This window comes from Doryrhamphus excisus, linkage group LG2 (genome assembly GCF_037039965.1).
Source record: "Doryrhamphus excisus strain RoL-2023G ecotype Guam linkage group LG2, RoL_Dexc_Guam_v1.1, whole genome shotgun sequence".
Classification (NCBI taxonomy): Eukaryota; Metazoa; Chordata; class Actinopteri; order Syngnathiformes; family Syngnathidae; genus Doryrhamphus; species Doryrhamphus excisus.
This window is the reverse complement of record NC_136358.1, coordinates 419,905-433,293: the sequence shown is the minus strand read 5'-3', so window position 1 is coordinate 433,293 and position 13,389 is coordinate 419,905. Positions and strand designations below refer to the sequence as shown.

The 13,389-nt window shown below is 45.1% G+C and overlaps 1 protein-coding gene across 2 annotated transcripts; it reads left to right on the top strand.

Moving 5' to 3' along the window:
* The first annotated feature begins 1,880 nt into the window (after window positions 1–1,880).
* tex261 (testis expressed 261) lies at window positions 1,881–12,210 on the top strand. 2 transcript variants are annotated; one of them, XM_078794383.1, is made up of 6 exons: window positions 1,881–2,087; window positions 2,444–2,523; window positions 2,598–2,751; window positions 2,832–2,899; window positions 2,980–3,082; window positions 11,977–12,210. In XM_078794383.1, exons 1-6 carry the CDS (start codon window positions 2,018–2,020, stop codon window positions 12,060–12,062), a joined length of 561 nt encoding a protein of 186 aa, XP_078650509.1. In that variant the 5' UTR covers window positions 1,881–2,017; the 3' UTR covers window positions 12,063–12,210. The 2 variants fall into 2 exon arrangements, with proteins under 2 accessions (XP_078650509.1, XP_057922634.1); XM_058066651.2 differs by lacking the exon at window positions 11,977–12,210 and adding an exon at window positions 4,066–4,881 and having other exon boundaries at window positions 1,886–2,087.
* Window positions 12,211–13,389: the final 1,179 nt, after the last annotated feature.

Below are 13,389 nucleotides of genomic sequence, written 5' to 3'. Positions count from 1 at the left end.
GTATTTATCTATATCTAATTTATCTCTTACAATTTATCTCTTACAACAGGATCGCAATGTAAAGGGAGGACGCTTTCACGCAGGTTGCAGATCATCACTGATACGCCATACTTCCAGCATTCCAACTCAGTGCGGGTGCACAACTTAATGGTGCCTGTAAATATGGGGCTCGGGTAAAGGTAAATATATAAAAGGTTCAGACAACTCCGAACCTGCTACAGTACAACATCATCTGGAACCTTTCAAAACCAATATTTAGGTAATAACATTACTTAAACATCCATCCATCTATTTTCTATGCCGCTTATCCTCACGTGGGTCGCGGTTATGGCGGGGTACACCCTGGACTGGTGGCCAGCCAATCCCAGGGCACATATAGACAAACAACCATTCACACTCACATTCATACCTATGGACAATTTGGAGTGGCCAGTGAATAGGTATGAATGTGAGTGTGAATGGTTGTTTGTCTATATGTGCCCTGTGATTGGCTGGCCACCAGTCCAGGGTGGACCCTGCCGACAGCTGGGATAGGCTCCAGCACCCCCGCGACCCTCGTGAGGAAAAAGCAGTAGAAAATGAATGGATGAATAATCTCTGTAAATTGTGCTTTGTGTTAATGCTTTTGGTTTCTGGAATGGATTAGTTGGATTTACATCAATTTCTTATGGAAAATGGATTTGGTTTTCATGCATTTCAGCTTTCTACTAATTTAGTATTTTAAAAGTGTACACCCTACATAGGTTGCACTACATAACGTATACATAGTGAAAGTATGCACTATGTAGGTTTAGGGAATACTGGCCCAAACCAGTTGTTTTGGACTTATATGCTCGGCAAACAAACAATCCTGATTGATTGATCAGACGTGTGCTGCAGACAGAACTTGTTGCATGCGATGGGACCGCAAACGCATTCAGTCATGTTTAATGTCGACTATCCTTCCCTTTAAAAGCCCACCTTTACCTGATCCAAGTGCAGCCATTAAAAAACAATATCCCGCTGTCGCCAGCTGTCTGCATGGAGCACGGAGCACGGAGCACGGAGCACGGAGCACGGAGCACGGAGCACGGAGGTCGCCACTTATTTAGACGCATTAACGCTCTCACGCTCGCAGCTCTCAGGTGTCGCTGAGCTAAGAGGCTCAGCTGATTGACGCGCTTTATCCTAAAAGTCTTGGGAGATGCAGCAGGTCGCCTTTTGTTTTCACACCTCCACACATGTGCCGTACGCACACGTGTGTGAGTGCACGCATAAATAAAAATGCCTTTGTATAAAAGCATTACTTTCACCTTTGACTCAGACACATTTTAGTGTCTTCACACTGTTTGGCATTACATATTAACTTTATTTAGCTCTGTTGATGACAGGCACCGCCTTTCCACTCTCTGACATGCATTTTTTATTGGTTCCTGCACTGAGGTGTTGGCTTTTGGAATGAAGTAATGAGTAGCGGCTCTTCTGTCCACGCATATGTGTGTGTGTGTGTTTGGGGGGGGGGGGGGGGTCACGTCAAAGATTGATTCATGGAAGCTGACATCACCAGGAAGGACCATACACCAGGCTCCAGCTCACATGATACTTTAGTAAAAAAGAAAGGCTTCACTAAGGCCTAGTGGTTAGCATGTTGGACTCACAGTCAGAAGATCCAGGATTGTATCTCTGTGTGGAGTTTGCATTTTTAAGAGTTTTCTTCCACTGTTGCTCACATGTCACAAAAATAATATTTAAAAAATCATGCTATCGTACATGTATCACAGATGTCCTCAAAGTCCTCAAATCTTTGGTAATCCGCAGCAGTCAGTACCAGTCCTCCAACGACAGGGGGCGCGCCAGCCGAAAGAAAGCCACGCCCACGTGCTCCTCTTTTCAGGTTCTCCTCAGCCTGCTCTCGAGACCTTTGACCACGGCTCCGCTTCCGGTTAGCAGCTAGCTAGCGAGCTAACCTCTCTGCTCCTCTTTTCTATTCCCTCTTGTCTTCTCCGTCTTCCTTGAGTGTTCTGTCTTTTGCGGAGCGATGTGGTTTATTTATTTACTGAGCTGGCTGTCGATGTTGATTCAGGTGTGCTTCGTCACTCTTGCTATTGGTAAGTGATGATGTCAATGTGGCAAGCTAACATTGGCTGCTTATGTTAGCTCGAGTTGACAACGTCATTTGTCAGTTCATTAAGATAATTAAGCATTTGATGTGCTTTAGCGCTTTTATTTGGGCCGTGTCTGTTGACTGGCAGTTATACGGTTACAATGTCGCAGCCTCAAAGATTCTGACTTTGATACAAACAGAAAGTATTGCATTTTCTTTTTACTTGACCAGTGGGAATGTATTATTTTTTATATTTGAGATTCTCCTGTCGTGTGTGTCGCTGAGCCGTGAATTAGCATTCATTAGCTTAGTTTCATGTTTTGGTGTCTTTTGAGACTCATCCACTCTGCGTCTTCACAGCTGCTGGCCTGTACTACTTGGCAGAACTAATAGAAGAGTACACGGTGGCCACTCGTCGAATAATAAACTATATGATTCTGGTAAGCCTGTCGGCACTACACACTGTCGGCTTTTGTGTGCTCGACCTCTCATTTCTGTCTGTGCCTGCTTCCAGTTTTCGACAGGCGTCCTCGCAGGTCTTTACATCTTTGAAGGCTTCCCAGTGTTGATGGTGGGAGTGGGACTCTTCACCAACCTGGTGTACTTTGGCTTGCTGCAGACGTTTCCCTACATCCTGCTGAGCTCGCCCAACTTCATCCTCTCCTGCGGTACGTAGGAGAGACCCACTAACCTGTTCGCCGTGGTTTGATGATGGATACATTGAAACATGCTCTCCTCCACTCTGCAGTGTTGGTGGTGGTCAACCACTACATGGCCTTTCAGTACTTTGCACAAGAGTATTACCCCTTCTCGGAGGTAATCTTGGATTGTCATGTTAGACGTATAAGCTGTGTGTATTTCCATTTTGAAGGAATGCTCATTCATTCGTTCCTCAGGTCCTGTCTTATTTCACCATCTGCCTCTGGGTGATTCCTTTTGCCTTTTTTGTGTCGCTGTCGGCAGGCGAAAATGTGCTTCCATCCACTGTGCAGCAAGGAGGTGAGCCTCATTCTCTCTTTTTATTATACGATGCCAAAAAGTTATGTTTTGCCATACGTTTTGTCAGACTATCTAATGTGAATGTCCAAAGTAATGAAACCCTACATATCACTCTAGAAACGGTGCTTATCAAATAGCTGGGTGGGCCCCTTGAAGGGGCACGGTAAACCCTCAGGGGGTTATGATGCTGAGAGTACTTTCAATATAAGTGCATACCGGCCAACATGTCTGAATTTGTCATACTTTGCATGCGCTTTGACTCTTCAATATGCTTGTATGCGTCACTGCTCTCCATTTTGTTGCATTTGCTGGTTCCAGTTTTGACTTCTATACAATATTGATCTCTGCACCAAAAACAAATTCATTCCGGATCATGCCAAAGTGCTCAATTTCGGTCTCTCTTAACCACATCACAGTCGGAGTCGTTTGGAGAGTATTGATGAAGGTGTTGATTGTTGAACTTCTGACGGGACTGCACATGTGACCTTGGTGGGATTGCAGGATCGCAATCCATTACAGCAACGTGTGGAACCAAGGCTTTTCTCTGTGGCTGTGCTCCCAACTCCCTTGACATCACAAACTACCTTCTTCCTTGCTGCTGTGGGCTGCTCCCCCACCTTTCTCACAATCATCCTTACCCCACAGGCTAAGTCTTGCCTGGAGCTCCACAATATAGTCTGTGTTGTTCTTACCCATGGTGGCCAAGAGTTTGAATGGGAGAGATGGTGTCTTCTGCCTACATAATGAGTTGGGATTAGGAGTCATTTCTAAAGGGACAGAACTCATGAAGTGTTTCATGGACACGTAACCAGCCTTTTGGGTCGGTATATATTACATATGTTTTACAATGAACCTAGCATAAACTTGTAAAATAATTGTGTCGTTTCATGAGATGATTCCAAATGTTTGGTGCGTTGAATGTCCCCGTGCTCCCATCCAACAACATCCAATTAACGAGACCTTACCTGTCCTGTGTGTTCTAGATGATGTGGTGTCTAATTACTTCACCAAGGGCAAACGGGGAAAGCGCTCTGGAATCCTCCTGGTCTTCTCCTTCCTCAAAGAGGCTGTGCTACCCACTAGGCAGAAAATGTACTGAGGAACTGGACTTGGGGGGTTCAGGTGGGCAGGACTGTGGAAGTCTCATGTCTTTTATCCGTTTGGGACTCCAGCGGTAAAGCTAGGGTTAAAGAGGATGAGGAGCAGAAGACAGTGGACCAATGAACAGTGCAGCGTCTCCTGTTTGGCCGTTTGGAGGAGCTTTCTATCCTGACGTCTTCTGCACACCGGCACGTAATGCTGCATTGGACCGTCTTTACGTATTGATGCTCCTTGGAAATGATTTTTACAAGCGACACCAGGAAGCTGGCCATCAATCACATGTTTCATATCTTCACTGGAAGATGAATATTTAGCAGATAGACAAGACAGCTTGATAGTAGTTTAAAAATATATACATGTATTTCAATGCTAACAGTGGTTTAACAGACACAGCAGTGAAAGAGACTCAACACAAGCACTTGGGAAAGTTTAATGGGAATGTTCTGGAACGCTGGCACCTGTTTACCAAAACCCACCTGCGAGTTGTCCTTTTATCTGCGTCTACTGGACGGCGCCTCCGTGTCAGCTGACTTTCTACTAAAAGCTGCTAAATTCTTTGTGACAAGAACATTATGTTTAGTTCATTATTGGAAGCAGTTATAGGAAGAAAAAAGTCCTTTTGTGAAACGCTGACTTCTTTTATCGTCAATCTTTCTCTTATTAAACGTCCATAATACAGTATACGTTTGTATAATACCTCATTTGCATACCAACACTACTGCTGTTATTATGACTGATGTGATGGAGGGCACTCGTGTTTCCTGTGCTGATTATACGTGACCTTTTCCTCTCATCATCACCGCCAGTCTGGGTCAAGGACAGGCTGAGAGTCCTCAGTGCCACCCATTCCAAACCCCCAGAGCCTTGGCCCCATTCTCAAAGCTGCTACTTGTGGAACGTGTGTGTGACCCTCACTAGTGCGTCAACATCGAGACGTGTCCTGATGAATGTAAAAAGTCAGTGGAGCAGGGCCAAATGCATTCTTCTACTCCCCCCCCCCCCCCCCCCCCCCCCCCCCCGTGTGTGTGTGTGGGGGGGGTACTGTATCTTCCTTTTCTCAGCCTCATTTTAGGAGTGTGTGCTTGGATGTAATGTCAATATAATAGTATGCTGCTATTCATAATCATGTGGTTGATTTGCTGCCCCCTGCTGATGAGGTGGCTGCAATGTAGGAAATACTGTAATGTGGAGTAGCAGCTGATGTGTTTTCATATTTCATGAGAAACCTCGGGGGGGCTCCTGGACTCTGCTTGTATACTGTAAGTGCGCTCATTCCCTGCCTCATCTCACTTCCTCCAGCTCCTCCCTCGCTCCCTTCCATCTTTCCTCCTCCTCCTCCTCCTTTCTCCATGCGGCCGTGCATTAATGCACCATGGCACATTCAGTATCTTCAAGTCACAAGGACCGGGCTCTGCATGGTGACCGCACAGTGACCTCCCTCCCTCCGCATCGAACTCTACTCTAGCTAGCTGCTAACCCGGCCCTCACAGTGACGCTGGAGGAATTGAGAGGAAAGTCTAAAGCAGCGGTGTGCAAAGTACGGTCACAGAAAATGATGATGGAAAATGGTCCAAATCCATCAAAAACAGCATGTGCAAACCAAAATGGCGGAGTACCTCTGTCTTACAGCATATGCACTTTTCCAGGACATGGAAGCATACACAGGGCCCTCGGAGGGAAACATTCCAACCCCCCAGTCTAAAGTGAAATCTAGTGTAGAGCCAGCTAGATGATGACATGGTCATCTGGAACTCCCTGGGCTGGGGGACCTGACAGACATCCTGCATCACACCTCGCTCCCCTGCCCGGCTCCTCCTCTTTCACACAAGCTTAGCAGCGGGAGGAGGAGGAGGAGGAGGAGGGAGATGGCGTGGAAGTAAAGTGATGAAGGTGTAAAGCTTGATGCTGTATAGGTAAGGGTGGGGGGGGGGTGATCTTATCTCAAAATATCCTCAAGGGGGCAGCATGGTGCTCCTTCAGCAAAACTGTACTGTGGGGACCTGAAGCAAGATTTGGGCTGGGGGGGGGGGGGTGCCATGGCTATAATGACTGGTGACATCAGGGGGCTGGCTCATGGAGGAACAATGGAACTTTAGTTGCTCTTCTTCAGGTGTGCGTCCAAGACATATGCAGGATGTTGGTATTGCAAGTGAGCATTTGTTGCATGGCGTAATCAGGTCACAGAGCATTCTTCAGCCCGGTTGTACAGCAGGACATTTGTCCACGCTGCTTTGTCGTGCCACAGAGACAGATGACTCACTCAGTGGAGATGACATCATCATTCATAACACCAGCGGGACCATGATACCACCACCACCACCACCACCACCACCATTTTGTTGCCCCAAACGTGTGTGAGCTTCCAATCTGATCTGACGCCCGTCTTCTCTTCAACGTCTACTTGAAACTGCTTCACCAGTGGGAGGCATAGCACACAGCTAAAGATTGAAAACCAGCCGTGCATGGACGCCTGACCTCATTGATGTTCTTCCTTGTGCCTCCACGTCACCTGAGTGTGGCGAGAAGGTGTCAGGTGTCTGACGTGTACAATCTCCTCCTGTCTGCTCCAAGTGTGAAAGGCCAGCTGCAGTTCATTCGTGACAGCGGCTTTGTCTTGGGGGCTGGTCACAGGGAAACGTTGAAGTTATTTCATCATTTTGGCCTTTCATCCCAATGGAAATTGGGGGGGGGTTACTGCTTTCAGAGTGGGGAAATCAGAAAACGCTAACATGTGGGTGCTTTTTAGACGAGCGAACTACCACTTCCTGAAAAAGATATTGCTATCACGTAACCACGAGTGACAACCAATGTTCCCTCTAATTTTCCACGTGTCTGAGCATACACACCAATGACCCGAGCATCGCCTGCCTGCTGTGAGCCTTCAGACGTGCACACTTGTAGCATCACACCTTCTAAAAGCTGACAACTTGAGGTTGTCCAACTTCCGCTCTGTGTCTTCATATGAGTACGTTCAAAAGGTCAGCAATGCTTTCTGACAAGCTTCATGTCATTCTCTCCTTTCCCTACAAAAGCATCAAAGTCCTGACATGTGGAACCCAGCTGTTTTATAGGCTGATTACACATTTCCCAGAATGCTTTGCTGTAGCTAAAATGCTCACTTTTGATTGTCTTATGCCTCTTTAAGGTGTTATTTTGTACAGGCGGGGTGTAATAGTTATAGTAATAGTGCTGCCGTTTCTAGTGTTTCTAACACCCAATTGGGGATGGTTGGCAATTTCCACTTGTACATCTGAAATGCCAGACCAGTAGTTCATATTGGAGGAGTCGCTTATTTCCACCCTTTGCTTTAAGTACTTTGTTTGATCGTGTCCGTGCGGCGGGCCAACTCATCGCTATTGTCCAAACAGTTCTGGAGTTTGTGGAGCGTATGAAAACTAGCCTTGCAGTATAAGCAATCAGAAAAATGGCTGACTTTCATTTTGACATCTCCACTACATCTCCAGGGCCTGTAGTTGCAGATATGTTGAGACATGTCTTGTATATGGATACTAATTTCATTAAGCCGATTGGCTGGATTGGATCTTCAATGCAGATGTGAATGGTCGTATATGAAAACTACATTTCAGAGTGAATGAACGGACACGTCAGCCTGTTTGCGCCAGTAAAGAAGGACATCACCGAGATGTTCATGTCTGTAAATGAGAAAACCGTACTTAAAGTCAGAGATCAAGAAGATCAAGGACTTGTATGACAGACTGATGGTTCTGGCCATCATTGAGATGAGATGAATCCTTGTGCCCACACAACAGAAGTCCGTGTCCCCCTCGGCCCGGGACCTGAGGGTCCAAGCGGCACAAAAAGAGTCATCTCATCTCACCTCACAGCATCATGTGACAGCGCTCGCCGTGTGCGTTGCGGCACGGTTCTATTCCTGCTGATGTTAATTTGCTCTGTGTTCGCTGGGCGGTTCACAGCTCGGTCAGCCCTCCCTGATACTACACTGCCGCTTGCATCAGTAAAGGTTCTCCCATCACTTTGCATTTAGGTCGCGATGCCGCTGAACTGTGAATGCACCGCGCACGGGGACCCGGCTCCCCTCCAGCCTCTGGGTCCTGCAGTCCATCCGTTTCTGTCACAATCTTGTTCAAGCTTTCTTTCTTTGCTGATTGGTTCTCCAAAGGGTCCACCCCTCCGCCTCCATTGAATCGTTTGATTGAATTCAACGCTGTATTTTAATAACGTTACAGAATGTAATAAAATTAGACTTGATCAGATCCATATTTACTGCCCCCTAACCATACCATAAAAGCATCAGTACATCAGGAAATAGTAGTCAGCCATGATGACCATAATAAGAGCTTACCTTCGGAGTGAAGCAGCAGATGTGGTCTTGGGAAAACACTTATCTTTATGTGACTGCCTTGTCCCTGCGCTCACTCTTTCCGCTGATTTCTTGAATAATTCATAGAATAATGCACAAGCAAGCACCCCAATGATGGCCTTTTTTGTCAACACAATTATTGCCATCTCCATTAAATCAAGTAGGGAAAATCAAGGCTGTATTTTCAAATGTTAGTAAAAATGACATTTGTAGGTGACTTAGCAGCTAATTAAAGTTAATTTGCAGCCTGTTAGAACATAAAATGTGAATACAGCTCAATACTGGAAGCTGATTGTGACCTTTCGGAAAACAAGGGGGGGATTTTTCTCCATATCATGTTGTCAGCAGCAACTTCACGTCGGCTTGTAATCTCTAATTGAACAGTCCGGAGGAGGAGCGTGCACGCCTCCGTGAAGTGGATAAACGGAGGTCAAGGCACTGAAAAGCATAATTAGGTCAGATTCACCGGAAGGTTTTGTTTCGGTTTGTCTTGGACGCTGTCGCTTTCCGACGTTGTTGCTATAAAAAATAGACATGACTCTTTGGCAGCCATGTAAAATTGATGGAACACGCACACTTTGCACAACCTGCTAAAGCCTTGCAGGTATGCTGCTAGCGCTGAATGTCAGCAGGTTGAGGAGGGACAAAGGTGAGCTGCTCTTTGGGACAAAAACAAAACATTGTTTTTGCCACCGGTCCCAGTCTGTCATTTATCAAAGGCGATATTATCAAAGGCGATGTTCAGCTCTCCTGGCAACAGAGGCAGATGTGCAGGGCTCGGATGTGAACTATTGACCTTTGCACCGGCAGTAATGGATATGGATTTGTGACTGTTGTAGCTATATTGTCGCTAACGCAGCTCTGCACGCCATATGCCACCATGTGCATTTTTCATGATGTCACGCTCGCAGGTGATTGGCTGTTGGGGGCTGCTGCTTCCAGGCAGAGCGCGCGTACAGTCAGCAGCCATTAGCATGAAGATGCCCTCTTTCAATAGCGCTCATTCCATAAGTCGCTTCAGATCTTGAAAATGGTGCGCATGACTCACAGATATGCAGTTGCACCGATGCATGCGTGCATTAACCACTCCATGGCGAACATTCCATGGCGTCACAGCTTCCATCCTCAGGCGACAATGTGCAGGCGTTGACGCCTCCTACGCTCCCTGACACCGGATTTTCCACGTCAAGCCTTGATGCCATTGGCATGTACTGTAGGCTCTTATCTTTCTGTGCTCTCCTACGGGACACTACTGCTGTCCCCAAAGTCTGGACACGTTATTTGTGTTTTTGTATTAACTTGGGCTGACAAAGTTAACGTGTTAATATAAATTGCAACAAGACACGTATTATTTGTATCTATTGTCGCTGTGTTGAGTTGCCGCAGAGTTCGTTGACTGACGGTATTTTTTTATTTCCATTTATACAGTGACACCCTGGCATACGAATTTCCCGACTAACTGTGTTTTTTTAAATGCCAGCTGTCTCATGATGTTTTTTTTTTGCTTTGAACTACAAGCTAAAACACGTTAGCAAAACGTATTTATATTATAGTTGTTTATTTATGATGTAAAACGAAGACAGGAACAACATCAAATTAAAAGCATGAAATGAATACAGACCCACCATCCACCAGTGCAAACCTGGAGGTTGTTTTTCAGAGAGGTGCATCGCACAAACGGACACATTAGCGCTCAAAAAGGTCATCAAATTTGACCTTTGTGCATTGCCACATAATGTAAATCTGTATAGCGTGGGAGAAAGTTAGCTGGTGCGTTCAAGGATGCTCGAACAGTGTGGGACAGGCCACTGCTTGCATTAAACAATGGGATTTTTAACTGTGTAGTATATAGTTAACTATAGACAAAATAGGATTAATCACGATTAAATATTTGACTTGATTGACAGCCCTCGTATTAAAATTTCAGGGGCGACTAGAGGGCCGAGTCATCTTCTTTGCATTCCTTTTTTTCCTGTGACATTGGCAGGACTTGGCTCTTCACTTCCTGTATACGCTTCCTGTACATGCTTTAGATAAGACAATGGTACTTCTACTGCTGGTACTTGTGACGCTGACTTCATTACACCCCCGCCTGAATATTTCATATTCACCTCCCCTCCAACATCCAACTTTCATGAAGGTAATGGAGATAAAGCCCAAATGGAATATTAATCCCATCAGAGAGGTGGAAGAAAATACCTGCTGTGTGTGTGTGTGTGTGTGTGTGTGTGTATGTGTGTGTATGTGTGTGTGTGTGTGTGTGTGTGTGTGTTGTGTGTGTGTTGTACGCACCAGTGGAGGGCGCTCTTCCTCAGTGAACTCCTGACCGCTGCTGCCGGGCAGTAATAAGGACAGTTAGATTATTTAGGCAAACGTGGTGATGCACACTGACTCAGTGACCCTGTGGACTAGGAACTAGAACTGACTTCCCTCTCTCGGTCGGATGGCCTCTTCAGCCTTCAGGCTTCTGCCACCATGAGCTGATGGGAGGACGCTCGGTGAGGACATAAAGCACTCATCGTGCAAGCTGACCTCCAGTTGAACCCCCTCCCATCACAGAGGCTGCTGAAAAGGAGGTGAAAGTTGCAGTCATCAAAATTGTCACAACAATCGGAGAAGAAATGCGGGAACATTTTTGTGTTGGAAATTTGTATTTTAATTTAAAAAAATTCTCCCGAATGAGCTCAATGTTTTGTCATTGGAATGCTTTGAATGGGTTGACAAATGTGGACGTTTTCAAAGAAAAAGTCTTCACTCACTAGCATAACTCTTATTGCGGTAGTACAATTTACTGCGTTTCTAAGTATGCTTGGAAATCCCAGAAAATACATCCATACAATACAAATACATACAAACAGTGAATTCAACTTCAAAATGTACATGATGTCTTTGAACGCCACCCCTAATGGCTCATAACAACATGCTTAAAGTGTGATTCACATGTTTTTACACAAGTTGCAAATGGTGATTAATCTTGATTAATTCCTTTGAAAGCAGTGATTAATTTGATTTCAATTTGTAATCATTTCACAGCCTGTAATATATTGCATTGGATTATATTGTACAGTATTATATTCACTATTCACGCAATTACAATTACAATTACATTCACACAATTACAAAGGACCTCTAGTGTGAAGCTGCCATGTTCAGGACATTCTGGATGAGATGTCCTGTGGTAAAAACAAGATGTTTTATTCATGTCAGCATGTTGCTTTCATTGTCCCTCCAGATACGTATATCACTGAATAAATAAGAGATATGTCTTTATTATTTATCTCGGAGCAAAGTAAGCCGAGTGTCATGATTCATTCAAGCACACAAGTATAGGAAAGTATAGGAAAGTACATAAACACCCAAAAACAAATAGCATCAGATGCACCAGGAAAGATGCTCCTTTGCTCGACTATGTTCTCCTCTGGGCTGCTTATGATTTGCTTATGATTTTCAGTGCAGCCAATCATCTGGAGCGCTGCCAGATTCTCGGCCAATAGAATGCTGGGAGTCCTCGGGGTGTGTGTATGTGTGTGTCATTAGCTAGATTCCAGGACCTGGCTCGGGCCCACTAGGCGCATTCAAGCGGAAAGGATGACGTCCAGAGGGGGATTCATCATCTGCAGCATCATCTCCTCGCTCCAACTTTGCTGTTTTCAGGAATGCCACAGAATTGAGATGATGGAATTTGAAAACATGACGTCTGTAAAAAAACAAAAAACTATTTCTTACAATGACCTCTTGGGCACAACTAATTTAAAAATTAATATTGGAAAACAACAAGCTATTTCTGGACAAACAGTACGGGACCGTCATGTGACCTCCGCTGTACTTTGGAGATATTGTCTGGAAAATATATTTCTGATCCCCCCTTCCATAAATATGAACAGTCCATCATTTTATGACTGCTGTATTGTACCAGAGAAAGACGGAATGTATAAGCAAACAAAAAATTCAAATTAAATGAAAACATTAAACCAAACAGCCAACATTCTGCCGCTCACAGCCTGGTCATGTGTCCATGCATGAAGCTCACATAACCGGAAGATTCATTATTTCGGAAACAACTCATCTCTTCTCCACTCCTTATGTGGATATATTACACCTGTCCCAGAGAGTCTACCACCACGGGCAAGACTAAACGGCTGTCAAAGAGCCCTCGCCCTGACAAGAGAGGAGCTGGTTAATGATGTCAATGGAGTTGGGAGCACAGTCACAAAGAAAAGCATTTCTTACATTTGTTGTCCTGGATTACGTGCCTGCCAGATACACAAACAGGCCTGTCGGAGGTTTGACGACACCTGAATGATTCAGACCACGCTTGGGAGAATGCGATGTGGTCACATAAGACCAAAATGGTCTTCCAGGTACGTGAGTACTATAACCGCCTTGAGCAAGTTAGCCAGACTAACGTGAGCTAAATGTTGCCTCTGTGTGCTGGCTGAAGCAAACCTGGAGATCCTCACGGCCCATCAAGCCTGATAGAAATACTCCACCGCCCCCCGGAGGGACGACTGCTGACCTTAGCGGCCATGATGGTGCAGCTCGGAAATCCTTTTTCTCACTCTCAGTGGGAATGTATTCCAGATGGAATTTATTATCTATTAGGAGCAGGGAAAAAATTTACCAAAGCAAAAAAATAATTGAATATCTTTGTTTTCTTACTATTCTTAAAAACATTTTCCTATTTCTCCATTTTTTTCTCCTGGTAAAAAACACCTAAAAGCCGAGCATGATTTATCACAAATGGGTCCAAGCGGAACACTAATTAGGGAGTTCAAAACAAACCTTAAAGCCACTCAAATATTAATGGAGGTGTTAAAGCGGAATCCCATTTACGTCCTTCCTGGGTCAAGAAGGACCAAACATG

Excerpts from the sequence above, each read along its gene's own strand:
- tex261 (XM_058066651.2), top strand. The coding sequence starts at position 2,018 with ATGTGGTTTATTTATTTACTGAGCTGGCTGTCGATGTTGATTCAGGTG. Across the intron at positions 2,524-2,597 it reads TAATAAACTATATGATTCTG|TTTTCGACAGGCGTCCTCGC; the intron begins GTAAGCCTGTCG and ends GCCTGCTTCCAG. Across the intron at positions 3,083-4,065 it reads ATCCACTGTGCAGCAAGGAG|ATGATGTGGTGTCTAATTAC; the intron begins GTGAGCCTCATT and ends TGTGTGTTCTAG.